The sequence below is a fragment of the Emydura macquarii genome, unplaced genomic scaffold (genome assembly GCF_026122565.2).
Source record: "Emydura macquarii macquarii isolate MOO-44397 ecotype Brisbane River unplaced genomic scaffold, CSIRO-AGI_Emac_v2 contig_2768, whole genome shotgun sequence".
Classification (NCBI taxonomy): Eukaryota; Metazoa; Chordata; order Testudines; family Chelidae; genus Emydura; species Emydura macquarii.
The window spans coordinates 50542940-50570729 of NW_027132905.1; the positions used below are offsets into that span (position 1 = coordinate 50542940).

Here is a 27790-nt window from a genome sequence, read left to right on the forward strand (position 1 = left end):
CCACAAGCTGCCCCGCATGCCTGTCTGGGGTTGTCGTTTATTACTGGGGCTGCAGAGGCCCCTAGAGAAGTCGATCAGGGATTGGGGCCACTTTGCTCCAGGCGCTGCACGCACATGTAGCATAAAGGCAGCCCTGGCCCCACGAGCTCACAGCGTTTGATTTGACCGGTTTGATTTTCGAAGGATTCATACAAATTCCTGACGGAAAAGGGCTGGGTTTACAGTACCTGCTGCCGGGCTTGGGGGCGGGATGGAGGAAGCCATTTTCTAGGTTCCTGACGTTTCACCTGGCACCTTCCCAGCTGCTTTCCTGGGGACAGAACGAGAGGAAATCTATTCAGAAGAGAATCACCTTTGTCTGTTTATTCCTGGGGGGGATAAATCATTAGAATTCTTGGCCCTTCTCTAGCACCTCGCACTTCTCAGGGCTCTGCTGCTAACTAATTACGGCTCACCGCGCCCTGCTTTTCAGAGGTCCTGAACAACTCGCACCAGGGGTGACATGCCCCAGGTCTCACAACTCGTAAATAGCAGGGCGAGGTGTAACGTAGGATCCAGGGGCTGCCCTGACTCAGTGGTAGAACCTGGAACAAAACCCAGGGCCCCCAATTCCCCGCTTTACCCACGGCAATGCTGCCTCACAGGTGCTTTGCAGCTACAGGGGAGGCAGAGTTTCCAGGGGGGAAGCAGAGTAGGAGCTAGGGTGACCAGATGTCCCGATTATATAAGGACAGTCCTGATATTCAGGGATTTGTCTTATGTAGGTACCTGTCACCCCCACCCTCCCCCTCCTGATTTTTCACACTTGCCGTCTGGTCACCCGAGCAGGAGCCCAAAGCAGCGGGAAGGGTTAGAAGATAAGCAGCCCTGCTCCAGTATGTAGCAAAACCTGCTGGAAACAAGGTTGCTGGCATCCAGTGGGGAAGGACAGGCCAGGCAGAGATGCGCCCTGTGCCCTCACTTAGAGCTGAGTAGATGCAAAGACGGGACCTGGCACCACGCCCAGGCGGGGAACGTTTTCCTTCCCCATTAGGGAGAAAGGCCTGGCTACAACTCCCCGGTTTGGTTTGGTTTTTTTTGCTTTGAGTTGCCATGTGTCCAGTCCCCCAGCAGCCCCCTGCCCTGGGAAACACGGGATCCCGAAGCTGCAGCTGTCTCTCTGTTACCAGAAACTGGAACCCTCAAGATGAGCCCCAAACTGGAGCTACCAAGAGCTGAGCTCAGCCCTGAGGTTTGAAGCACAGTCCGTATTTCTGTCTTGGGTGTCTTCTACCCAGGGGGGTTCATTCCCCAGTGCAGACAGGGCAACACTGCCGGAGCATCAGTCGCCATTTGCACAGGTCCGCAGCCAGGCTGAACCGGTTCAAACAGCAGCCAGGCCTGTCTGTGCAATGGGTTTACTTTGGCAAACCTCCAGGACAGGCAGGGCCTCAGTTCCAAAGGGCAGGCGAGGAGCAGAGGCTGGCACCAAGCAGGCCACAGGTTTGAAAGCAGAGCGGGGCCCAAGCCACGAAGTTTGGGTGGGATTCAAACTTCCCCTGAAGCTGGAGGGAGCTCGGATGCAGTGTGTTGGCTTGGCCTCGTGGGGGTCTGTCGACACTGCCGTTAAAAGCCTGCGGCTGGCCCATGCCAGCTGACGGGCTTGTGGGGCTGTTTAATTGCAGCATGCACTGAGGCTGCAGCCCCACCTCTGGGACACTCCCGCCTTGAGCCCGGGCTCCAGCTCCAGCCTGAACGTCTACTCCGCAATTCAACAGCCCCTTAGCATGAGCCCCACGAGGCCAAGTCAGCTGGCACGGGCCAGCCCTGGGTTTTCAGCAGTGTAGACAAACCCTTACAGAGAGGGGAGCGCGCCACAGACCAAGAGCGAGACTTTCCCATACTTCATGCAGGGGGTGGGCTGGCAAACACACTGGAGAGAGAAGCCAATGCAAGCAGTTTGGATCCACTTCTGAACTCAGCTCAGGGCTGGGGGGAATTCAGGCTCAGTGGGACTCATGTTAAAGCCTCTCTCTATTAGCATCTCTTATTTCCCATGGAGGAGAGAACCCCTGTCTAACCTGCTGGCAGCCCAAGACCGGCAGAGTCCAAAGGGCACCAGCCAGCTGCACCAGATGTGTCCTTTACCACTGGGCCGTCTATGCACAGCCACTGCCTTCCTTTGCTGGAATAACAGGCATGGAATGAGCGCGGCCCCGCTTGGGATTAGCGAGGCAAGAGTCAATTAGCTCATTTCCTCTCGGATAGCGCTGTCCACCCAACTCACTTTTAATCCAAATCTGTCCCAGGCAGAAAGTCAAGTCTGAACAGCGCAGATCAGTGTGAATGCGCTGGGGAGTCGCTCTGCCAGGTATGCCACTCCACCTCTGAGAGAACACCCTCCGGCCGCAGCTGGCTGGGCTGGGGAAGTGGCAGGGCTGGGGGAAGATGCTCAGGGCTAGAATTTTGGAACTGGGCTTGTTTAGTCTGCAGAAGAGAAGAACGAGGGGGGATTTGATAGCAGCCTTTAACTACCTGAAAGGGGGTTCCAGGGAGGATGGAGTTAGGCTGTTCTCAGTGGTGGCAGATGACAGAACTAGGAGCAATGGTCTCACGTTGCAGTGCGGGGTGGGGTCTAGGTTGGATATTAGGAGACACTTTTTCACTAGGAGGGTGATGAAGCACTGGAATGGGTTACCGAGGGAGGTGGTGGAATTTCCATCCTTAGAGGTTTTTAAGGCCTGGCTTGACAAACCCTGGCTGGGATGGTTTAGTTGAGGTCGGCCCTGCTTTGAGCAGGGGGTGGGACTAGATACCTCCTGAGGTCCCTGCCAACCCTCATCTTCTAGGATGCTATGGTGCGGGACAGGACTGAGGCGCCTAAGCAGAGCTACAAAGAAAGGCTGCAGATGCCGAGCGCCAGGGAGAGGATTGCAGGCGGGGAGTGATGAACAGCTGTCTGGGGCGCTGAGGACAGGAAGGGCAGAGGGAGTTGCTCAGCACCGAGGTGAAAGGGACACACTGGGACAACAGGGGGTCTCTGCGGGGCAGGGAATGAGCAAACTGTCAGGGACACTTATCCTTCCCTGAGCTCTCAGACCCCACTGACCTCACTGGGCGTTAATGGAGCACAACCCCGCACAGGACCGGGCCGGCGATGCCTGCTTCTAACAGATTCATCCACTGGACGTACAGCAGACCCCGCGCAAAGTCTCCACTCGGCGGTCGGCTGGGCCTGTGTTTGCTCCCTGCGCCATGGCAGGGCCTCCCCGCGGCAACACGATCCATGGGGAACACCCTGCGTGGGGCTCTGAGATCTGCCCTGGCTGGCCGGGTCCCTGGGAGGGGAGCGCATTTCACGTGCCGCGGGCGAGCCGGCAGCGGCATCGGGCCTGTCAAAGGTGCCAGATTCGTGCACCTTTTTTGTCTCTTCAAAGAAAACAGATTTAAGGCGGTGCTGGTGAACGGTGCCAAACCAGCAGCCCTGGAGACCCAAAGTCCCTTTGTTGTCCCTGGTATAAGGAAAGCCTGGACAGCAGAAGCCTGCCATACACACTCCCGCACACACACACACCAATGTCTTGGAAGGGTCACTTCATCCAGTCAGCCCAGCCCACTCAATCCTTGGCCCCTCTGCAGAGACGGCCAACAGATCTGCTGAGACTGGCACCAGGGAGACACTCGGTTCCAGCTGCGACACGGCACCTGCCCCTCCGCAGGCCTGGGCAGCACCGTGGGCAGCTTTGCAGAGGAGAGGGAGCACGGACACAGAGATTAAAACCAGACAGCTGGCTGTGACAGGCACAGGATTTGAAGCCGAGACCCAGGCCCTTGCTCTGACCACTACACCACACTCTCCCCTATGGAGCAGCCTTATCTCAGAGCAGGAGGGCAGCAAAGCTGAGCTGAGCAATGATGGTGCCTGTAGCACAAACGAGCTGGCACTCATTGCAACAAACACGGAGCTCTCTCCCAGCGAGCTGCGTTCACCCACCGTCGCCGATGAAAGCCTTTCTATTGACTCCAGCAAACTCTGGGTCAGGCCCTTATTTAAGAGCAGCGCTTTAAAACATTGCACTCATTGGATGCTGACAACTTGAAATCCAGTCAGAGTCAAGAAAAGTCTTACAGGAGGTTCAGGGAACACACCTGCCCCACAGTCTGTCCTGGAGCCAATGTTTATGGTTTTACAGGCACATTTTCCTGGTTTTTAAACGCTTTTCTCTCCTCCTTCCTGTTTGAAAGACCCACACAGGCAAATGACTTGGCCTGTACCTGGGGAAAGTGGAACTGACAATACACACCATGCTGGCTGATCAGATGGGGTTTGTTCCCCCTCTAATCACCGTAGATGCTACAGGTTACAAGGCACTAATACAATTTCAGGCAAAAGCATCGTTTGGATGTTGCTGACGCCGGTCCCTTTGAGTCAGGATGTGTCTATGCTTCGAGCGGCAGGTGTATATTCGCTCGGAGCTAACACAGGTCCATCTCTTCGAACTGGAAATCACCCCTCCAGCTTGACAGGTAGCCATACCCGGAGCCTAACTTGGCAAGAGTCGAAATAACAGTCAAGCTGACAGCTGACGAGTTGTGCTAACTCGGACTGGTGCCTCCACCCCGCCTCCTGGGCCAGCCAACCCAGCTTCAAAACATCACCACACGTGTTTCGGGTGTGCATGGGACTTTATAACTAAAGCTAACCGCAAGAGAAGACATGCCCTGTGGTACTCAGCGCCCCCTTTTAAGCAGTATCATTGTCCCCATTTTACAGATGGGGAAACTGAGGCACAGATAGGGGCATTTGCCCAGGATCATGCAGAAAGCCAGAGTCAGAACTAGAACCCAGAAGTCCTGACTCTCAGTCCCAAGCTCTTTATATCATTTATAAATCAGCCCATTCCCCGGGAAACACTACTAGGTGGTTGTGCTGTTTCAGTGAAGGCTGGAACACCCTGATGGTGTCCAGGAGAGGAACTCTGTCACAAACCAGGAGACCCCATCCAAAGTGCTCAGTGAAAAGGAAAGCGCTTCCCAGTAGTGGGAATCCGCAGGGCAGCAGCCAGTTGTGATCTGCAGAGCTGGCGAAGGAAACCACTCCACAGTGACACCTCTGTACCAAGCCCAGGCGCCTGCTCCATTAACTCTCACACTCCAGAGCACAAACCAACCACTTGGGCTGGAATTTTCCGGCGGGCTCAGCAACCACAACTAGGGCCTGCTTTCAAAGAGACTCAGCTCCCAGCAGCTCCGAGCGCTAAGCAATGCTGCAAACCTTGCGCTCAGGGGCGAGGGGTGGGAAGAGACATCCCAGGAGGGCAGGTTACTCTATAGTTGCCCCAATCAGACTTTCCCCAGAAGCAGCTGATACTTGCCAATGTCCATCTAAGTCCCTCCGGCTCCCATGTTAGTTCAGAACAAGCTTTCCGCAGCCTCACCAGGTCTGTTCAGCCAGGAGCCTGACGTTTCCCCCCCTCCCGCGTGTTGAGGCAGGGCTCCACCCGAACGACCGGAAAGTCGGGCTGTAACCCCGGCTCCCTGCTGGCCTCCAGCTTTTACTGGTGCTGATGCACGGCTGAGCTGACTGGAAGGCAGGCCGCGGAGCCGCTGGGAAGAATGCCCCGCCGGCTCTGGGCGTCGGATGGTTTTGCAACGCTGCCGTGCACGGCTGCACAAACTGTTTGAACATTGCTCACCGGCCTGAGCCAATGACACCAGCCCCATAGAATGTGGCTGGCGCTGGATCAGCTGGGGCTATTTTGGTAGCCATGGCAACTGGGGGGGGGGAAGAAGGGGAGAGGGTGTTTTCAATGGAGAGAGACTTACAGGGAGATCTAGTGCAACTACCATGGAGGAGAAATCTACCAGAGAAATCTGTGGGATCCCTCCAACTAGATCCCCCACATGCTCAGAGCTTTACTTGACTTGCATGACTGAGTGAGGGTTAACCCTTTCCCTCCCGGCAGATCATTTATAGGACTCAGTAAACAAAGGATACAAGTGTCCACAAAGTTAATAACAGGACAATCAGATATCTGCCCAGGACAGGACTTCGCAGCAGAAATAAGTGCCTGTAGAGAGACAGTATGGTCTAGTGGATGGGACACTGAGCTGGGAGTCAGGAGGTCTGTGTCCTATTCCCAGTTCTCCCACCGATCTGTGATTCAATGGCAGGCATAGCAGACACATGGAATACAGCAAAAACAACGAGAGTCCTGTAGCATTTTAAAGACTAACACATGTAATTTCTGCAGGCATAAGCTTTCGTGGGCTGTAACCCACTTCGTCAGATGTAAGGAATAGAAATCAGATAGCAGGTATACATATACACATGTATACAACGTTAAACAACAATGGGGGAGTAGTTGAGGCCTATTCACAACCATTGATTAGGAGGTGAGAATGTGTGAACAGTGACAATTCTTTCTTGTAATGAGAGAACCATTCCAACTCCCGATTCAGAGCCAGTTTGATTGTGTCAAGTTTGCAGATCAGTTCATTACAAGAAAGAATTGTCACTGTTCACACATTCACTTCCTTTAGACTTCACAAAAGGGACCTTTCAACGCACTACCAATCACAAGGCCAGTACATCACATGTGGTCCAGGGGTTAGCTCTCTGAGCAGGTAAAGAACTGGCCTGGATGTCCAAGACAGAGGATTGCTTGTGTGTGGAACTAACTCCTGACCAAAGAAAGGGGACTGATGAAGTGTCTCAAACCACTTGGAATAAAAGAGCGGCTGACCCAGATTTCCGTACAAGCTTTCCTGGGGTCTACAAACTTGGGTTGACTTTTTCTTGTCATTCTCAGCATCTTTTGCCACCCCTCTGCATGTCCAATGCAGACAACAGGGTGTCGATAACAGGACCACACGGATGGATGTTATTTAATGGTGCCAAAGTACTCTGGGACTTTTGTAAGGAGTGCTATATAAATAAGTGCATATTTTATTTTACTGTAAATGACTGAAAGGACAAAAATAAACACATCTGACATGTCCTAGGTTAAAAAAAAAAAGTCAGGATTCTCCTTTATTTGGGTAAAAAATCCATTTGTTTCTTTCTTGCAAGGCTGAAAGCTCAATAACTTCAGCCCAGTTTGTGATGCTCTTGAAAACAAATCCCGCACACAGACGCTCTCTCGGTCACGCTTTTGCAAAAGGCCTGTTTTCAGCACAAACATATGAACAGTGATTTATTTGGAAGAGAAGTCAGGGATATTTCTTCTCTCTAAACTCCGTCCCCTGGCTCTAGAGTTGGAATAACATCCCAGCCAAGGAATGTATTTTCACTCCTCTTCTGCAGACTTTTATCTGCTTTACAATATCATTTGCTATATATATTATAAAAACACTATTCCTCTGCATGCCCTTCTCGGAGGCTCCCCTCTTTAAATGAATCAATGAAGAGGGTCCTCTCTCCAAATGGATCACTGAATTTTATGCTCGTACATGCAAGCTGATTGGACTATGGTAAATCCACAGCCGCCCAGACTTTCCTCGCTGATTTTGTAATTCCCTGCGGTTTGACTCTTCCCCCTTTCAACAAAAACAAACAGCTCTGTTCATCTGAGATCAAAATAATTTGAGCAAAAAATACATAAATAAATACATCCTCAAGGCCTAGAATAAGAGACAGCATCAGCCCACTTGCTTTCAGCGGGCTATCAGAGACGGGGAAAGCGGTTACTACTTTGACAGCGAACAGACGCTCCAGAACAGGCTGATTTCTCCTTCCACTAGTTATTTTACCATCTGGCTCCTGCAAGCGAGCGCGTTACAGGAGGGAAATTAGTGAGCTAGTTACCCCTCTCTGAAATGAAGGGTCGAGATCCCTGATTGCTCGGGGGGGAAAGAGAAAAGATATCTGGTTGCTGTCTGACTAGGGCTCTTAGAAGCAACAGCAGAACTAATAAATAAATAATAAATAGTAATAATAGTTTGACACCCACTGTGCTCTGGTCACACAATCTTTGGAGTGTTTCTCTTAAAGTCCCAGCCCCTGGAGGCATGTGATCAGGTTCTAGCCCTCATGGTGGTGGGAAAAGTTTACAAATATGACCATAATCAAAAGGGAAAGAAACCTTGTCGCAAAGTTCATCTAGCCAGAGAGAGCTTCTTGACTAGGCTTCCAACCAGGCTACCCACCCAGGCCTGCCAATAGCCCTGGGTTTGTGAGGAGTCAGACAATGCAGGGCGATTATCCCAGACTGAAGAGGCTACAATGTTAGGAATAGGGAGGCAGGATGGTTCTGTAGCTGACACACCAAACTGGGACTCGGAGGATTTTAGTTCTATTCACAGCTCTGCCACAGACCGCTTGGGCAACCAAATCCCTGTCCAGAAAGTGGGCGTAATAATCCTCGCCTGTCCTGCCTGTTTAGCCTGAGCTTTCCTTGGGTCAGGAGGCCTCTCTCACTACATGTGTGTGCAGCGCCTAGAGCACTGGGCCCCTGACCACGGCTAGGGCACTAGGTACCAGCATGGCACAGATGAGCGTAATCAATCCAGAGCTGTGATGTGGGGAACTCTTTGTGCATCCTAGCGAATGACATTTTAAAAAGACACATTCTCCCTAACAAGGGAAGGGAAAATGTTTTTAAAAAACGAGGAAAGGTTGGATCATCTGTTACACCTCGCCAGCCCCCGTGACTTAATGCTCACACAGGCTCTTCTATGAGCACGCTGGCAAATATTTTTCTTTATTAGTCTATTTTTAGCCTTTATGCTCGATCGACAGCATCCAGGTGTTAGAACTGCAGCCAGATCCGTCCCATACCTGGTTTATTCTGTCGCTTTCCTTGCTCATTGTTAATCATGCAGGGCAATTCCATCTGCCTGGGTCTCTCTAGGAAGGCTCAGGTGTTAACTCTACTTGCTCTAGGACCTCCATCCCCTCCACATCTCCACAAAGGCTGGGCCTGTCCAAGCAATGGCTCTGACACCAGTCATTTCAGCAAACTAGGGCTAGAAGCAGCTGGAATTACTTTTTGCAGTGATATATAGCAATAGTGACCTACAAACGGTTTCATGGCACCTCAAGCGGGAGACACTTTCATCTAGAAAAGAAGGTAAGATGCTTCAACCCATGCTAAGTGGCAGCTGCCCTTAATGAGTTTGAAGATGAAATAAATAAAAATAGATTATTTCAACTATTGTGTTATGTCACAGTATGCTCTGTCGCTGACAGCAATGTATACGGTGCACTGCTGGTGTCATGAAATCACATAGAAATAATACAAATGTAAAAATGAAAAAAAAAAAAACCCATAAAATGAAATTTCGAAATTTTAAAATAAACTTTTTCCAAAACCAACATTTTTCAGAATTTCTATTTCACGGGAAATGTTGCAATGCTGAAATTTCATGCGAATCCATCCCCTCAACCAATGCAGATTATTTCAGCATTTTACCCCATCCAGTTTAAAGTGTCTCAGATGATGGGGCTTCTGCCTTTTCCCTTGAGATACTGCTCCACAGCCCCCATCCTGCAAGCAGTTACGCATGTTCTTAACTTTTCCACTGGGAGTTGTCCCCTTTGGGGATTCCACGTTTACTGCTTTCCACATCTACTCATTTTAGAGGGAAGTAGTTGTGACTCCATGCATACTGACCGGAGTGGAGCCAATCATCCATTTTCTGCATGTTCAACATAAATGTGTCTTTGCTCAGTTTCCTCCCATAAACCCTGGTTATACCCTTCGGCCTCCTGAGCATTTGCTCTGCCTGCTTCTAGTTGTACCTTTCAGCTATCCATGGACACTTAGCCTAACCTCCCCACCGGCCCTTGTTTAGCCAAACTGCACATATGCAGTCCATTTACTCTTTCCTCATAAATTAACCCCCTGACCCTCTTAGCTTTTGAGTCATTCTCTAATTTCTTCCCACTTGCTCAACATCTTTCTAGCACTGGTGTGCCCAGAAACATATGCAATACTGCAAATTTTGGGTCAGATTCTCACTGATACCAAGAGTCCTGGGTCCAATATGCCGCTGTATGTACAGCCCAAAATCTCACTGTTTTCTTTTGCCACCAACATGCATTGCAAGTTCTCCCCTATTGTGCCCTCTGCTATCACTGTTAGGTTATTTCCAACATGGACTGTTTTCCAAGGATTTCCTTCCAGTTCTGCGGTTTGGATGCATGCTCCCCCAGAAGGATTAGCTTGCAGCGTTCCAGTCTGACTCTCGTTTTGTTATTCCCGGCCTGTATTTTCAAACTGGAAAGCTGTCAGACACATCCTCAACAACTGCGAGGATAATGCACTTGGAATCCCTGCAGCCGCGATAACAGGCCACGGTGATTCCTGGAGAAAATCTAGAATACGGACGGCAGTCGGTAAAACCTGTACTTCATTGCAGTGCCATTAAAATGCAAAACTCCCCTGCCCTGGGAAAAACCCAGTAGCCCAAACAACACATTTGGTATCTGAAAATCACGTCAGCCAGAACTGGGATTGTGTGCTGCACTCAATCAGATGGGATCTGGCAACGTTGCAGGACACAAGTGTTATGTCTTCGGTTTCTGGAGAACGTCTTAGAACAAGGCACTGAGACTGGATAGTGAAGTATGGAAACTATGGCCCTGATCCAGCAAAACATTTAAGCATGTGACTAATCCCTTCAAGTTGATGTCAAGTGGTCAAACTTACATGCTTGAAATAAGTACATGCTTACGCATTTTGCTGCACGGGGGCCTAAGAGTTCTTCTGATGATGTATCCGGTGCAGGGGTATTTACAGGCACCAACTAAAAGTCCAATACCTCCTGTCTCAGCATGCAATAGATGCTGTGTAAAACCTGGAGTGGATTGCACCCCTTTCTGTCTAGAGCCACGTGTTGTCTCTTGTCTAATATTTAGACTGGAAGCTCTCCGAGGCCGGAACTGGTGTTTTGTGCTGGGTTTGTACAGCGCTTAGCACCATGGGGTCTTGGGCCATGCTTGGAGCAATACAATTAATAATAATAATCGTCTAGAAAGCACAATCTATCTTTTTCCTTGTTCCAAAGACCAACTCGGCAACTAAAGATGGCAATCCCAAGACAGAGCAACAAGTGTGAACAAACCATCCTGAGCTTTCACTTGAAACTTATATAAAACCTTAACTTTGAGGTTCATTAAGGTGCAGTTAGGTTACATATAGACACACACACACACACACACGTATGTCATCTGCTTCTGCACCTCCATGCATCAACCAGGACAAAAACCAGACGCGGTAAAACACCAAGGGAAAAACTGCTGCTCCTGAGAGATCTGGGCCTGAAGATCAGAAGCAGGAAGGATCTTGAAATCTCCCAAAGGAGCCTGTTCTCTTGAGATTTTCAGCCTGTATTTTTAAATCAAAGAGGAAGCCATATGTCTAGTCGAAAAAAAACTGATTAGAGACACTTGTCTAAATCTCGATGTTTAGTTGTGTAGCCAAAATAAGTGACTGCCCTTGGAAAATTCATCATTATTCCAGGTGTGCCAAAGGATACACAATGGGCTTAGTCTGCAGCAAAGCAGACTTAGGTTAGATATTAGGGAAAACGTTCTAGTTATAAGGATAGTTCAGTTCTGGAACAGGCGTCCACGGGAGGTTGTGTCCCTCCCTGGTCACTGGAGGGTTTTTAAGAGCATGTTGGACAAACATCTGTTAGGGAAGGTCTAGATATACATGGCCCTGCCTTGGCGCAGGGGGCTACACTAAATAAACTCTTGAGATCCCTTCCAGCCCTACATGTCTATGGTTTTGACCTAAAGAAGAGCTCTGTTTAAGCTCAAAAGCTTGTGTCTCTCACCAGCAGAAATTGGTCCAACAAAAGATATTACCTCACCCATCTCTATGATTCTATAAGCAGGCACTAAAAGAATAGAGAAATCAGGGGCCAGGATGAAGATGATTAGAGTCTGGTGCTGACCTCTGACAAAGTGACAGAGCTGCTTTCTTCTAATACTGAACAAGGAACTCTATTGCAATAAGGAGAACAGTATGCTGTCTATAGCTACTCTGCCCCAGCTCCCTGCTTCACTGTAGAAACAGCTTTCTGTGCAAACAGTTCCCAGCCTTGCTCCTTCCTGGTTTCCTCCTACAGATTTTGTAGATTCTTCAAAATCAGATTTACAGCAGCCCTGCACGCTTCCTTCCAGTACTGACGCTGACCTGAAACCACAATGTCTTCAATCTCATCAGCTTCAGCTCTGGGGCCTGGGAGGTCTGACAGCTAAGTATCTTGACTTAGAAATGACAAAGTACCAGATGTACAGCCAATGTCAGAGTGCTAGGGAAAGTGAGGCTCCATTTAGCTGGTTATTGCTTTAGAGAACAGGGGTTGGCATGATATGCTGAAAATCCAACCACAGAAGCATTGCTACCCACAAGCATTTAAAAAATAATTATGTCAGGCCCCAAAAGTCATATTTAAGACAAAAGTGTTGGTTTCTTTATTGGCCTGCTGGGCTTTGAGCCATTAGGGATCATGTTTTCAAGCTTTTCTCTGGAACTTGGAAGGCTATAAGTTTATGTTGGGGGGTTTTTTAAATGAAAGCTGAGATTCACACATAATCACATGACTCCATAAGCTGGGGCTTTAAGAGAAAACCAGGTGAGTTGACAATACCGGGGCACACACAGCAAAGTCCTGCCACGACATGATCACCTCGTCATGAACAAAAGCCAGTCCCCAGGACTTCCCGTTTACTCATGATGACAGGGCCATCCTGAGAGGGCGAGCGGCTTAACTTTACAATCCACAGTGATGACGGGAAAGGAAAGACAGAACTCATGCAAGGAAAGTCGAATGGGATTTCTTTGCTGACAATGCTGCTTTTTTCAGCTGGCCCAAGACTCTCAAGTTAATTTGAAACCCAAGCAGCCCGAATACCGGACTCATCAGATTAAAGAGAGGGTTGGGCAGTGCTTTACTGGGTGACATTGGATGGTGGATCTTCCAAGCAGTCCATGCCATTGCCCACTGGTTACCTTTTCAAACAAGCAGCTCCGTGCTTTCTCCCAGGCGGCCCCTCCCCCTGGGGAAGTGCTTCCCGAAAACATCGGCAAAGCCACCTCATTATCCTTCGGATCCCATCTTAAAATTATCCTGTGCTGTGATGCTTACAAAACACCGGGCAACGGTCAGGCTGCAGGTGTGCTGTGATCACTGCCTGTCCTGCCGACCAGTGCGGGTTCATTGTTTCCTTGTGCTCTCCCCCCATCTGTCTGTATCCATCTATTATCTCTTGATACATACTTAGATACATACATACTTGATACATACTTAGATTGTGAGCTCCCTGGGGCAGGGAACCATGTCTTTGTTCTAGGTCTGTACAGCACCTAGCACAATGGGCTCCTGGCCCATGACTAGAGCTGTTAGATGCTACCTCAGTACAAGGACAATAATGAAAAGGGCGAAATTAAGAAGCAGAGGAGCAATAACCCAGACCATAGGTCACCAGCAGGGTTCCATAGCAGAGCAATTGAGCTAGAAGAGTGAACTCCATGTGGTGAGAGCAGTAACAGGCAGTGATTCACCATTTCAACCAGCCATGAGAGGGAGACACAGCACAAGTGACGAGCACCAGGGAACAGAGAGGCGAGAAAAGAAACGGGGAACTGGCAAGGCGGGGAGCTATACAGGGAGGCTATATAGGAGATGCAGGGAAGACGGAAGTTGCACCAGCAGCGCTGAGATGAGAAAGGGTCAAGAGGGGAGGCCTTGAGAAAGGGGCAGTTTACAATGAGTGTATTCTTCCAGCGGTCACCTTTCTGTCGGGCCCCATTCCGCCACCCCAGGCTGAAGCAAAGCGGTACCTTCCCCCACGGACTTCCCTGGGCCAGGCTGCCTCCTCCCCGTGCACCATGTGCCTTGCTCCGCGGGCAGCCCCAGGGGAACGAATGCAGCTGTCTGTCAAGCAGGGAAAGGAGGCAGAACTGGCCCCATGGAGCGACGTGCACAGGGACGGCAGAGCGAAGCCCTGAGTGAATTCAGCTGGATCCTCTCCCCACCCTGGAGTTCACTCACAAGGCCCAGAACCAAGCTGAGTTATTCCTGCTGGAAAGTTTCTGAAGCCGCTACCCCACCTGCCACGTAATGCTGTGGGGGGACCAGAGAGCACGTGTGAAAAATCGAGACGGGGGTGGGGAGTAATAGGCACCTATATAAGACAAAGCCCTGAATATCGGGACTGTCCCTATAAAATCAGGACATCTGGTCACCCAATGGCGCTGTGACAATATCATATTTCAAGCACCTCCTGCCAGCCACGAGGAGGAAGTACAGACTCAGAACAGGATGACGGCAGGAAAGTGGGCTGGCAACTTCACGCAGAGGTGGGAAGATTCCTTAGACAGCAAAGCATTCGGGATTCAAAGCTTTTTAAAGCCAGGCGGGTCCATTAGGATAATCTAGTCTGAGCTCCTGCATGACACCGGCCACTGAGAACCTGCCCCACTAATTCCTGCATGAAGCCCATAATTTCTGTCTGAGCTGGAGCAGACCCCTGAGAAAGACGCCCACCCAGTCTTGGTTTAAAGACTCCGTAGAGCAAGTGCGAGCAAAGAATGGGGGAGGAAAGAAAGAGACTCAGAAGCAGCCCGCTCTCCTTAACATCTGCAGAGCCGGCCTCCGGGCCATTGATCCTGTGTAGGGGGATGGGGCTACAGCTGCTCCCAATCACCCAAACCATCCCAGAGAAATTTCATCCTGCCTTCACCACAAAACGAGTCCTCTTTACCAGGCCTTCTGCAGAAGCAGCCGCGGTTCAAATCCCCTGCGCAGCCTGTTGTTTTTCAACATCCATTAGTCACACTGAAGCCAGGAGAATAGTTGCGACATTAAGCAAAGGTTCGACAGGCTGTTGCACAGCCGGACCAAGCCAGCCAGGGCCCTACATTCCACAGTGCAGCCCCTGGTAACCAGGATCAGCTCTTACAACAAAGTGAAATGGCACAGAAACATTTCTGGGTTTCAGTTGCCACCCAAGTCAAAAAACTTGTGATCTTTAAAGTTTGATGGGGAAGCTAAATAAAAGGCCTGAGAAAGGTAGAGACGAGCTACAACCAGCTAATGGACACCATTATTTAAACAGTCTTCATCTGAGGTCACATTTTCATCCAGCCTCCATGTCTGCATATCCCAGGGTGAAATTCACCACTGCTCAGAGCAACTTCTATTCTGTTCTATGTGGGTTATTGTACCATACCCATCACCATAATACCTGAGCACCTTTCAACACTGCATTAAGCAACATGATTACACATCTGTCGCATGTTGATTGTTCTCTCCTCCTGTCCCCTGAGGGAGAAACCTGTGGAGTAGAGTGTCCTGTTTTGGTAGGAGCAGGTCTGTTATTATTTGTTAAACATACTTGTTTCTGTGTTTATGTTGGAGAAGAAAAGGTGGGAGAAATCTGCCTGGCACATGGAGAGGAAACTGGTGAAGTTTGTGATAGTCCTTAGTTCCTGAGGGAGTTCATAGCGAGGCATAAATAAATGTCACCCCCCCACACACACACAATGGATTTCACATGCAAACCTTGGATGCATGCCCTTTTTGTGCTTGTGACTCAGGTCAGTGCACTATCCTACTGTTTGCACACACAAATACCATGCAAGCCGCATGGATGTACACTCACTCGTACAAATGCAAACAGCTGTATGCACAGCATCAATGGCGAGGGCTTAAAATACAGCCCCTTGCATCTAACTGCATCCGCAGACAAACAAAACAAATTCGGAGCCATCATGAGCATTTTTCAGCTGACAGATAAGAAATGCGCATTTCTCCCAGACCCAGAACTTATTCTTGCTCACAAAGGAAGAAAAGGCTCCTACCATGTTCTAAGTGACACGCAGAGCACAGCTCAATATGCCATCTAGTTCATGCTGCCTATCAGAGGGTCTGACTTTCTGAACCCCAGGGCTCCTTCCTGAGTAGGGGGAAGGCTGTCACATGCGTTTGGATAAAAACACCAGGTGCCATGCAGTTCCCTGCCAAAGTCTTCACCAATCAGTTGTGAACCCTAGTCTGGAAACCTGTCTTACATGGTACAACCCAACAGTCTGAGGTAGAACCTGAATGGTACAAAGGCCTTGCACAGATGGGAATTTCACACACCAGGAATAAAAGCCTCGGCCGAACTGTGCACCCACCCCCGTCAGCTGTTGATTCCAACAGGAAAAGAGATAGGCCGACGCTGAGCGCTTATGAAAACCCCACCTTGAGCTCCTGCTGAAAACAGGAAGCCTTCGTCCTTTATTTTGAAACCTATTGCGGGTGAATTTCACTCGCATCAAAAGGAAGGGGCTGACGGTGCTAGCCAGAGCCAGACACAATATTGCATGGGTCAGCAATATAAAAACTGTCTATGCACCCTCAGTCCTGACCGACTGCATCCACAGTCGCTCCAGTCCCGGGTTCCCCCCAAGCCGTGCCAAGCAGACCAGACCATGGGAGGGTTTTGTCTATGGAGACTGGAGGCTCTTTGGAACAGAGACTATTTCTTGCTATGTGCAAGGCACCATATGTGAACATCGGGACTCCGCTCTCCGTTGGAGCACCTCAGTGCAACTCGAATGCATAGTAGAGGGAAGGAGGGGAGGGAGTTGTCACTGGAGCACGCAGGAGCTCACGACTCTCCCAGAATCCCTTTTGGGAGCTCCTGGGGTGCATGCTGCTGCCGCCTGCTCCCTGCTCTGCACCCAGCAGAGTTCCACCATTCGCAGCCCTTTCAGTCAGTATTTGTGCAGGTACCACAGTGGGGCCCTATGAACCTCTGGATGCAGAAACAGACACGCCAGAGGACTCACATGCATCTCCTTAACTTCTGCCCTCGGTGCATGTGCTCATCCCCTCTTCCCTCAGCACCAAGGTGAGCCAAAGCTCATGGAAACCAATGAAAAAACTCACCCTCGGCTTGGGATCTGGCCCAAAACCCTGCTGGCTTCTGCCATCACCAGGTCCCCAGATACATTCATGCAGCTGATAAGCTGATCACAGCTCTCCTGGCCTGGCTGCTTGCATTTCATTGATTATCCTATCCTCGGGGATTCCCCCTGCACAGATGGCAGAGCTCTGGAGTCCCACCTCCTTGTTTATGTTGTTCCTGTTGTGTTCAGTGGTTTTGTTTGGAAGGCAGTTTCTCTGCAGCACTGTCTGTTGGTGAGATACACGGGGAAACACTAGCCTGTGTATCTCCCAGCTGGTACCTGGCAATCTAACTGTTTACAAAGCAGGGTCCTCATTAGAAAGAAGGACTTGACTCCTCTCAATTCCTTTACTGCCCTCATGCTCTGACATCATGCCACTGTTTCTTAAAGAGCTATCAGCAGAAGGATTCCTTGCCATTTTTAACCAGTTCTGTGGGTTTTAGTTGCAATAATTCTTTGGAAGCTTGAAATGTAAAACCTGATTCATCCCCTCCAAATGGGTTTTCCTCTATTATATACACACACTCTACCAGGCAGTTATTGGAGGGTGCTTATTTATTTTGATTCACAAAAATTCTAGCCAGGGACATCTCTAATTCCTAACTTCCACTGAAACTATTTGAAATCAAAGGAAGCAAGGAGCCTAAATACCTTTGAGGATCTGGCCTGTGTCCCTAAATTCATCTGTTTAAGATAACCCACCTGAAATAATCCCCCCTCCTTACAATTCCCCTGCCTACCCTATTTTCAAACGGCTGTGAGAAAATACTGCCCCGGTCAGAAAATACTGACCATTTTGGCTTGCACATGCTCACTTCAGTTCACTGATCTATTATTATTACATTGCTCACCACAAGTGCAGGGCTGGTGAGTTATTTTTAAAAATAATAGTGCAGCATTTTTTTCTCAAAACACTTTGCATGTTCAATGGGCTTTGGATCCAGCTCTGTGTGACTTCAGGGTGGCAAATCAGCCCCGGCACAATAGGTTGGCACAAGGCCTATGGATCATGTAAGCCCTGAAAACAGGGTTTTATTTGTGCCTGGGCGTAGCACTGGCTGCCTGCACAGGGGTGAATTTCATCTTTGGTGAGCAGATGAAAGGTACAGCCACAGCAGATAGGTCCAGAATTTGACCCGTCCCATTTGAGAAGGCCTCTTTCGCCCCGCAAGATTTTTACAAGCCAGTTTGGTTTCTCTCCGCTCCCCTTCCTCCAGCATCACTAATTTAGTTAACTTTGTATGCAAAATGAGAGAGATCCAATCCAGAGCAAGATCTCAGAGGTGTTTTAACAACGACAATATCCAGTGGCTGGAAGTTGAAGGTAGACGAACTCAGACTGGAAATAAGGTGTACATTTTTAACAGCGAGGGCAATTAGTCATTGGAACCATTTACCAAGAGTTGGGGTGGCGTCTCTGTCACTGGCAACTTTTAAATCAAGACTGGATGTTTTTTGAAGAGCACGGCTTTAGTTCAAACAGGAATTATTTCGGGCAAGTTCTATGGCCTGTTATGCAGGACAGATAAATGATCACAGTGACCCATTCTGACTTTAGAATCTATGAAAAAGCAATGGGTTCTCAAACCATATTTGGAGTGGGTTCCAGCAACAACTTTAAATGTTTTTAATCTCCTCTTCCTGCTGCATTAAAACCTGGCTGAACTCCAAACAACAGGTGGGAGGTTATGGTGCAGGATAGGCAGATCTCAGGGCAGGATGTAAAGGTGGGGCCTGTATTATATATGCAGTTTCCCAGCCGCAACTGTCCGTGACAGGGTGTATAATAGAGAAACTAGGTGGGTGAGGTAACATCTTGTATTGGACCAACTTCTGTTGGTGAAAGAGACAAGCTTTGAAACTCTGCAAAGTTCTTCTTTGGATCTGGGAAAGGTTCTCACCCTGCCACAGCTAAGTACAAGGTAGAAGAGATATTTAAGCATAAGGAGTTAACACATGTTGCAAATGAAGTGGGCAATTAACACCTCGGCAGTCATAGACTGAGTCTGTAAAGGCAGTTTTTGGACCACTTTAACTATAGCCATTTGAAATCTGTATAGTTCAAGCTGCGCGACCCTCAGTGAGGACACCTTTATACCAGTTTAAAGGCCTGTCTATACGAATATACCTTATTCCTGTCAATTTAGGAGAATAAATTCTACCAGGACAAGGCATCTTTATCCAGTCTAACCGCAGCTATTCTAGGGGTTGTACCGATTTCACTATTTGATTTAAAAAAAAAAGAAATCCCTTAATTGGCAGTTAGCCCAGTACAAAAACTGAGCATAGACCAAACCTAATTGGTAAGTGGCCCCTTGTTGGCAGGTTCCGCAGAGAGGCCAGAGATATACTGGGCCATGGAAACTGAACTCTCCTCCAAGTCCTACAGGTGAGCTCTCCAGGATAAGGCTGAGGCCCACGAATGGACCAAGAAGGGGTAACTTCCACAGGTTCTGGCGATAGAATAGATCCTGCCTGGGCAAACTCCCTTTCTCCCGAGCAGCTGACCTGGCATCTTCTGGCAACATTAAACGGACATGAAACTTTCAGAGATTATAATAAAAAACCTACTGCTATTTTTCTGTGCCTTCCCCTTTCCTCGTCTCCTTTCTTTCACCAACCTCAGCGTTTGCAGCATCTTAATTAACTGCCCTGTGACAATCTGCCCTGCCCACATTACAATGGCCGCTTGGCCCAGGGCTTTGCCCACAATAGCAGGAAAGAGGCGACCTTGCCCAAAAAAGATGCAGCCATCTCATTCCCTGCAGACATCCCACTTCCTCTCCTGCCCTGTGACAGGCCTTCTGACACCCAGCAGGGTTATATATAAACCGCAGCCCTGCCAGGGCCAGACATTTTCGCTGACCTGGGGAAGGTTGCATTTCCTCTGGCTTTGTGTCTGTATTCCCAGAGGTGTGTCGCAGCGTATGGTAATAGGAGCAGGCACAAAATACAGATCCCCAAATCCGGCAGCTAAGCAGGGTTTTCAAGCCAGAGGGTAAGATGGGCTCTCAGGCCATTCCTTAGCGGGAGGAGCTGTCTATGCACCGGGCTGAGGGGTCTGTTTTCTTGGGAGGGGGCACCTCTGGTCACCATGCATGCAACTGACATAGCGTGACACCTCTCATGGAGTCCGGGAGCTTTGCACAGCTCTGGATAGCAGCCGGAGGAAATCTGAGTGGTCACTTACCCCAGTCACACTCCGGCCTTTGTTGTGAGGTTACAACGGAGCAGGCAACCAAGCAGAAGGCTTCCAGCAGCAGGCCACGTTCAGCTTGACACGCCACAGCTCTTCTCCCCTCACACACACACACACACACACACACACACGTCTGTCTCCTCTAAGTCTCTTCTCCTCCTCCCCCTGCCATCTCCCAAAGGCTGCAAGATGTCATCAGCTGGAAGCCGCCGTGCTCTCAGCTTTCCAGCTCCGCTTGCAGCGGCTTTACTCCTCGCACAGGAACCAGCAAAGCTCTCTGTGTGTGTGCCTGTGTCTCTCTGCCACCCTCCCACAACCTCTCCCTCCTTGCTCCTTTCCCAGTCAATAGAGGCAGCCAAAGCCTCAGCTGTTCCCAGTGCCAGGAGCCTCCCCAGCAGCCAATAGCAGGGCTCGGCTTCCCACTCCCGTGCTGCGGCTCTGAGCAGGCAGCAGGAGGAGCGTACAGGGCAGGCAGCCGGCCCACGTCAGAGGCCCCAGCCTGGGAAACGTCGCCTTCCCTCTTTGCACCGGAGTGACTCCGGTGCTGGCCGCGTTTACTCCTGATTTGCACCAGGGTGAGAGGGATCAGGCCCCCCTCTTCTTAACCCCCTGTGTGCCAGCCAGGGCAATCTCGCTGCTGCAGCTCTGCTCCGTGGACTCCTAAAAAACAAACCCCAGCCAGCCCTGCATGGCTAAGCGCTTCATCTGGGGACTGCGCCAATGGGGCCAAACGCTCTCGGGCTGCACCCTGGGGCGACCAGACAGCAAGTGTGAAAAATCAGGCCAGGGTAGGGAGTGACGGGCGCCTCTATGAGATAAAGCCCAGAATATCGGGACTGTCCCTGTAAAATCAGGACATCTGGTCACCCTACTGCACCCTGGGACAGCTGATTTTTAAAAGCCTCTTCTTGTTAAGTTCGGAGAAGCAGCTGAGGACCGGCCGTCTCAGAACACAGCCATCGTCTGTGTAGTCTGGCGTGGGCAGGTTGCTCCGAGCTGGACTCCTGTTAACCATCCACGTGCACACACGTCCCCCCACTTCATGGCCTAGCTCGGAGTGGCAGGTTGTCCTGATGACAACACAGCTCTGCCGCTGCCCCTCAATCCCGACCCACAGCCCCCCGCTAGCCCACCCCCCTCTCTGCCACAGGGCCCAAGCATAATTTTTTGGGGCCCAGTACAAACTTTTAACACGGGTCCCCTCCTGTAATGGGGTTGCAGGCAGCGCAACAGACAGAAGAACACTGGCAGAATCCTAAAGAGAGAGCTCATCACAGTCAAATTGAGCAATGTTTTCCTAATAACCCTGCTGTTTTGAAACTTCTAGAGCTAATCTTCCTGAAGCCAAGCAGAAAAGATGCTCTGATCTCGGCATGTGACTCAGCTGCTGCAGGACAGGAAATACCACTATGGGAAGAGAAAACAGCTTACCCACATAAGCAACTGTGGGAGCAGCAGGGTAAAACAGCCAGCGTAGAGCTAACAAACCAGTGAGCCCGTGTGGTGGGTTCTGCCATTTCTACCAAGGAGATGTTTCTCCAGAACCAGATTCTGGGCAAACATCATTGCACTAGGGGCCTCCTTCTGGTGCATGAGATGAGCACAAAGGAGCTGTTGCCCTTGGAGTGATCGTGTCCCTTTTGGTTGGAGCCCCCCCTCCCAAATGGTGGAATTCCCCACCCCTGGGGGCTTGCAGTTAATCATGGAATAAACACACAGCGCTGCCAAGCACGCTCCGGAATCACTGGCGTTTTTCTGCCAGGTCCAAAGCCACTGCGTTAGTGACGCAGAAGGGAATGGACCAAACCGCATCCCTGGAGCCGCAATCTTGTGTGGATCCAGATCATGCTGTGGGCAGCGTGCGGGCGAGGCTAATCCAGCCACCAGTGATCACATCAGAGGCGGAGATACCTTGTCCTTCACCATAACCACAAACCCTGCTCCTTCAGGAGGAATCATGCAGTGGGAACTCTGTCTGCCTCAGGACAAGAGAGTGAGAGTGGCCAAGGGAACAGTGGCGACAATTACTCTTGGTCTGACAATTCGGCTTATGTCTTGGACAAGATTCTCAGTTAAGCCGAGGCTCTTTTCCAGCACTGTAAAGAAGACCTGAAGTGGATGGAAATCCTCCACCTCTCTCCCCCTGCCCCCCACCCCCAGCAAGAATACAGCTGGTGTAAGGACTCTACCTGGCTTTGCTTCCATCACAAGGGCATACCAGGGTAATGTTGCAGCTGTTTTCTTCCTCCGATGACAGCTAGGGACCCATGGGAAGCAGAGGTGATGCTAGAGCAACCCTGAGACTGCTCTGACCTACGCCAGAGACTTAGCAAGGCACCGAACAGCTCCGGAGTACAGGAAGTGCAAAGACCATGTAAAGGCCTCATACCCTGTCCCAAGCACAAGTAACTGAGAATCAGCCCCTTTCTTTGTGGGGTTCAGTTGTTATAAAAGGAGTTTCCCATGCACCAACGGGATTTAGGAGCATAAGTCACATTGATTATGCAGTGGGATTTATGCCCCTAGATCCCTTATATGCTTTGAAAAAATCTCCTCCATGAGTGTTATTTTATTGGAATTTAAGGGGGTGGATTGAGATTTTGTGGGTGGGGATCAGCCATGAATTATGGATCTGGATTTGAGGTTAAATTCTTCAGTTCACGCACACACCCCTTCTCCAACTTACAGGAGCACTCAGACTGAGGGGAAGGCAAGGTTTTCTGGTATGGTTACGGGGATTTTTAAAACAAAAATCAAATAGGCAAGTGAGCAATGGATTTGTAATGAGCTAAGACCAAAGCAAAAAAAATGTCTACACCTTAAAGATCATAGACTCATAAATGGTTGGCAAGATAAGATCATGCACCAGGACAGCAGTGTTAGTATGTGCTGATCCCACTGGAAAAGTGTTAAGTGTTCCATTGACTAACTAAGAAAGGTGGCTCCTTACTCCACGTGGACAGAGGATGGTGGAAGTGGTTCTCTAGAGAGGATCTAAGGTATGGGCTGAGCACTCGTGAGAGAGGAACCCTAGGAGCAGCCAACCTCAGGGAGGTGGCTTGAGCTGATCTTTTTGTTATTTTATTGTTAATTTGCCTGTTAATAAAACCAAATTTAGGTAAGGGGCTAAATTCTAACCCTATATATTGCCTGGATTTTCTCAGAGTGGGTTGAGTGGGGCACTCATTCGTAGACCAGTTAGGAACACTTGCCAATACCTCCTTTGCTATCAGTTCCAGGATTTCCTTATTTGACTGCTAGGCAGATCGTATTGAGGCAAGTATTAAACTCAAACACATGGAAACCTTCCCACTTCTGTCATATCATTTTTAAGGCAGGTGAGATAAGATTATCTCTAAGTATTGCCATGGTGTGCTCTATATCTGCTCTAAGGGCAGACAATTAAAAAAATAATCAGCCTACTGCACAGATCAATGGGATTTTAATTACTTCCTTTATAAAACACCGGTTCCGCCATCGCAAGTGACTTACAGCACAAGGAGACGGTCACATTAGACAATGGAATTGCTGGGGGAAATATAAATAAAGGGGAGAAGGAGGAGAAAGCACAGAGTAAGTGATTGTCACAATACAAACTCCAAACCAGATCAGGAGCAAGGCTAGCATTGAGGACTGAAAGCTATGAGACCTGGTTCTAGCCCCATCCCTGCCATCAACTCCCCATGTCATATCAGGCAAATCACTTACAATGTCCTCTAAAACGTAGCTAGTGGAGCAGGACACAGTATTACTCACCAGTTCTGCCCCAGCTATGAATTTGAATAATAAGTCAGCTTGGGGCAGGGGTCCCAAGAGGTTGGCGATGGACTAGAGAACTCAGGGAAGCATGAGGAAGTAGAAGTGGTTAGAGAGCTGGGCAGGGACCAGATTTTTGTTTTTGTGGGAAATTCCACAGTTTCGAGTGGAACAAAACAGAGCAAAAAATTTGGGCAGGGACCAGATTTTTGTTTTGCATTCTGTTCTGTGGGAAATTCCACAGTTTCGAGTGGAACAAAACAATTGACTGTGGCTTGGGCTGTGAGGCTAAAAATTGCAATGTAGACATTCAGGCTTGGGCTGGAGCCCAGGTTCTGAAACTCAGAGCAGGGAAGGTCTCATCCTGAGCGTCTACACTGCACATTTGAGCCCCGCGAGCCCAGTTCAGCCGAGTTGGGCCAGCGTCAGGTCTTTCATTGCGGTGCAGACGTACCTATAGTTACAGTGGTGCAAAACGAGGCTTCGGCTCCAGGGAACACACCTGCCTCTCGGAGGACGCTGCCTGGAGCGCCTACATTTTGGGGAGTCATTCGCCCCTGGGCAAAGAGGAGAAGATAATCAGTTTGCCTCCGTGCTAAGCCCTGTCGCAATCTGGGTTTCAGAAGCGCCTGCTCCCCTCTCCCCATATAATTCGGCAGCGGAATACCCAGGGTAACTCCCCCAGCGTGGTCTCCCGCTCCCTGGAGCGGCAGGGCCTGGGAGTGCGGCAAAAGGGACTCAGCTCCTGCCGAGGAGGGGAAAGTGCTGAAGAGGAACCCTCCTATTCACCTACAGAGCCGCCGGAACCAGCGGTAGAAGGCCCTGCCGCAGTCACAGGGTAATGAGTTGGGTGTAATAAGCCCTGGGCTACGCTTAAATGTTTTTTGGTACAACAGCTTTGGTGAGTGGGTTGATTTGTTTTTCCTTAACCAAGATACTTATACTGGTGCAAGCACTAGCATGGATTCAATTATACCAGTATAATTGTGACTAGCTATGGGTATAGTAGCTTAGTCCTCTTCCTACGTGGGAAGGGCAGCCAGGGCTAGTGGAGAGCGCACTAAACCAGAAACCTGGGCTCTATTCCCTGCTCTGCCGCTAACCTGCCGGGTGACCTTGGGCAAGTCACTTCCCCACTCTGTGCCTTGGTTTCCCCGATCTGTAAAATGGAACTATCCTGCTTCCCTTGGTAAAGCACTTTGACATCTGCTGGTGAAAAGCACTTTACGAAGGTTAGGCATTATTATTATACTGATCTAACTGTGTCCAGCTAGGGCAGTTGGACCTGGTCTAGTCAAAGCAATACAGCTTCCTAAGGAAGATAAACCTTTAACTGTAAAAAAAAAGAAAAAGAAAGTCAGCTAGAGAATCAGAAGAGACACAAACTTCCCACTCAAGTTTCCCACGTTCTGATCCTTTGATACGCCAGCCAAATCACCTCAACCCATATCTCATCAAAATCCTCTCAGTAGCACAACATTCAGCCCAGCGCAGGGCCGAGGATCCGCTCCGCCCGAGAAGTCAGACAGCAAAAAGCTTACCTGGTTCGTTTAAAATTCTCCACTCGCCCTTCGAAGAAGCGAGCCTTCTGGTACTGCAGCCAAAGCCGACTTCACTCCTTTGTACTATACTGGTTTCTCTGATGTCTCATCTCTTCCTGCTATGGCAGTCCAGGGAACCAGGAGTCTCAGGAAGCTCGTCAGACACCTGCAGGAGGAGCAGAGAACACACAGTATCGTCATCGCCCTGTCTCCAGGGTGACAGCGACTGACTCAGGATGGGATGGGCTGTCTGAGTCAGTCAGTGCCTTGGGTAGGAAAGCACTGGGAATTAAAGCTGTCAAGGTACCACCTATCACGTGCCTAGAGGCAGAGAACTCTTCCTTCATTGTCAGCCGCAGAACCCAAGTCAGGATGAGAATGCAACTTGGCACCAAGTGTTAATGTCCCCCGTCAGCGTCAGCAGCAGGCAGGGCCGTGCACAGGGATTTAAATCTGACCGCTTTTGGAGGGACACATTCTGTGCCCTCACCACAGCCCTGGGACCAGAAGAGCTGTCAGCTCCCACCACAGCCCTGGGACTGGAGGAGTTCTGTGCCCCCACCGATTATTTGGGAGGCCCAAGCCCCTGCTTGCCCTCCCTTGTGCATGCCCCTGGCAGCAACTCAGGTTACCAGCAAGAAACGCTGTTTGCTGAGGACAATTCATCAATAGCCCCTGGAGAGGCCCCTCTCGTGCACACACACTAATAATGAAAACCGCTGTATAAGCTTTGCCCTGCACGAGAGGTGAGCGTTAGACGCATTGTTCAAAGAAAGCCACCGTTCTTCAAAAGCACCAGTGATCGTAGACACCTCCGCGTGTGGGAGCTCTTCCCGCCCCCTCCCCGCACACATCTACAGGGGACAAATCTAACCCACTGTCGAGACAAGCTAACACCAGCCCTGATTCTGCACTGAGCTTTGAATGGGCAGTGACCCTCGGGAGTCAACTGGACTCCAGATGCAACGAGCTCCTTGCAGGATCGGGACCGTGTACACTTATTTTGGAAGAACTGGCATTAAATGTCCTCTTCTGTCTTTCCTCTCGAAGGACTTTGTAACAGTAGCTTTAAACAGGGCCACGGGGGCCAGGGCATCAAACATTCTCCATTGAGCTGCTAGATGATCTTGGACAAATGGCTTCACCCCTCTCTGCCATGGTTTCCCCTCCCACCTGCTATCTGTCCTGTCAATTTGGCACATGATCTATTTGGAGCTGGGACCACCCCATTACCACGTGTTCGTACAGTGCCCAGTGCAATGCGGTCCTGGATCTCAGTCAGGGCGTCTAGGTTCTACTGTTACACAGCTCGTTTCATCAATAGATGACAGAGCACTTTACAAAGGTGGGCAGAATCATTGTCCCCATTTTACCAATGGGGAAACTGAGGCACGGGCAGGGGAAGTGACTTGCTTAAGGTCAGCCAGCAAACCAATGGGAGAGTTAGGGATAGACCCCATGTCTCCTGCGACACAGTGCAGTGCACTATCCACTAAGCCATACTCTCTCTAAGAAACAGCTCTCAGGCAGTAGGACCCTCCTAATACTCACTACCTTCTTGGCTTAAGATGCTTTTGTTTTTAATGAGACCAGCGTTTTGTGAAACTGGGGCTTAGTAAAGATTCAAGATACACCGCCCCAAACGAAACAAAAAATAGCTCATGGCTGAAAAGACTGCAGGAAAAAAATAATCACCTGTTACAGCAACATCCATTCATAGCCTGAACACCCTGTGTATACTCACCCTCCACCCATGCACCATGATCCTCCTTGGGCTTCCAGCATGCAAACAGCCGTGATACACCCAGCTAAACGCTCCAGCCTGTAGCCAGGCAATCAAAAGTGGAGAGGCTGTGAGGAGTTTTTAAAGAGGCAGAAAATACTTACATGCGGATGGAGACCCAAAATGCTGAAATACCAGTTGCAATTTCCCACATTGAGAGGATTTCAGATTTAGGCAAAACCAAAGAGGCGAGCCTGCATGCTATTTATTTGGAACTGTAATTATAGGCAGAGCTAGTCATATTAAGGTTGCCTGACACTTTCCATTTCAAGTCCCTCTTTTCTGTTGTTCATAACTTTGCCAAACTTCACCCACTAGGGCTGAAACTTTCCATGCCATGGGTCTGCCTCAGACCAAATTGGTTTGGAAAATTTCAGCCAAAATGGTTCAGCTGTTTTTGAGAACGAGGCTTGTGAAAACACACATTGTTTTGCCCATGTTCAAAAATTCCTATGACCTTTTCTTTGAGCAGCATGGGCTCCCTCATGCTTTGGAGCGGGGACTTGAACTATGGCAGGGAGGGGCCCTTTGGATCAGGGAGGTGCCTTTTGCCATCCCTGTGAAAGTCCACCCACACTGGGCCGAGTCATGAGCCTTTGAAAAACCGCAAGGAGTGACG

General features: G+C 49.7%; 1 protein-coding gene and 1 long non-coding RNA gene across 6 annotated transcripts in view; both read right to left on the reverse strand.

The window, feature by feature from the left end:
* Window positions 1-20331, reverse strand: part of ARHGEF10L (Rho guanine nucleotide exchange factor 10 like) — a 125021-nt gene extending 104690 nt beyond the window's left edge. For 2 of the 5 annotated variants that reach the window (XM_067567555.1, XM_067567554.1), the window contains exons 1-2: window positions 20083-20324; window positions 228-310 (exon numbers count right to left, since the gene is read on the reverse strand). In XM_067567555.1, coding sequence (XP_067423656.1) covers window positions 228-264 — 37 coding nt within the window. In that variant the 5' untranslated portion in view covers window positions 265-310; window positions 20083-20324. Of the gene's footprint in view, window positions 1-227; window positions 311-20082 lie in introns of all 5 variants that reach the window. The other 3 variants (XM_067567557.1, XM_067567556.1, XM_067567559.1) reach the window with 2 other exon arrangements.
* A 3185-nt stretch (window positions 20332-23516) lies between these two features.
* Window positions 23517-25496, reverse strand: LOC137165995 (uncharacterized). The gene is made up of 3 exons (XR_010923529.1): window positions 25389-25496; window positions 24302-24404; window positions 23517-23619 (listed from the first exon to the last, which is right to left on the reverse strand). It is a non-coding gene; the product is annotated as an uncharacterized lncRNA (long non-coding RNA).
* Between the last annotated feature and the right edge of the window lie 2294 nt (window positions 25497-27790).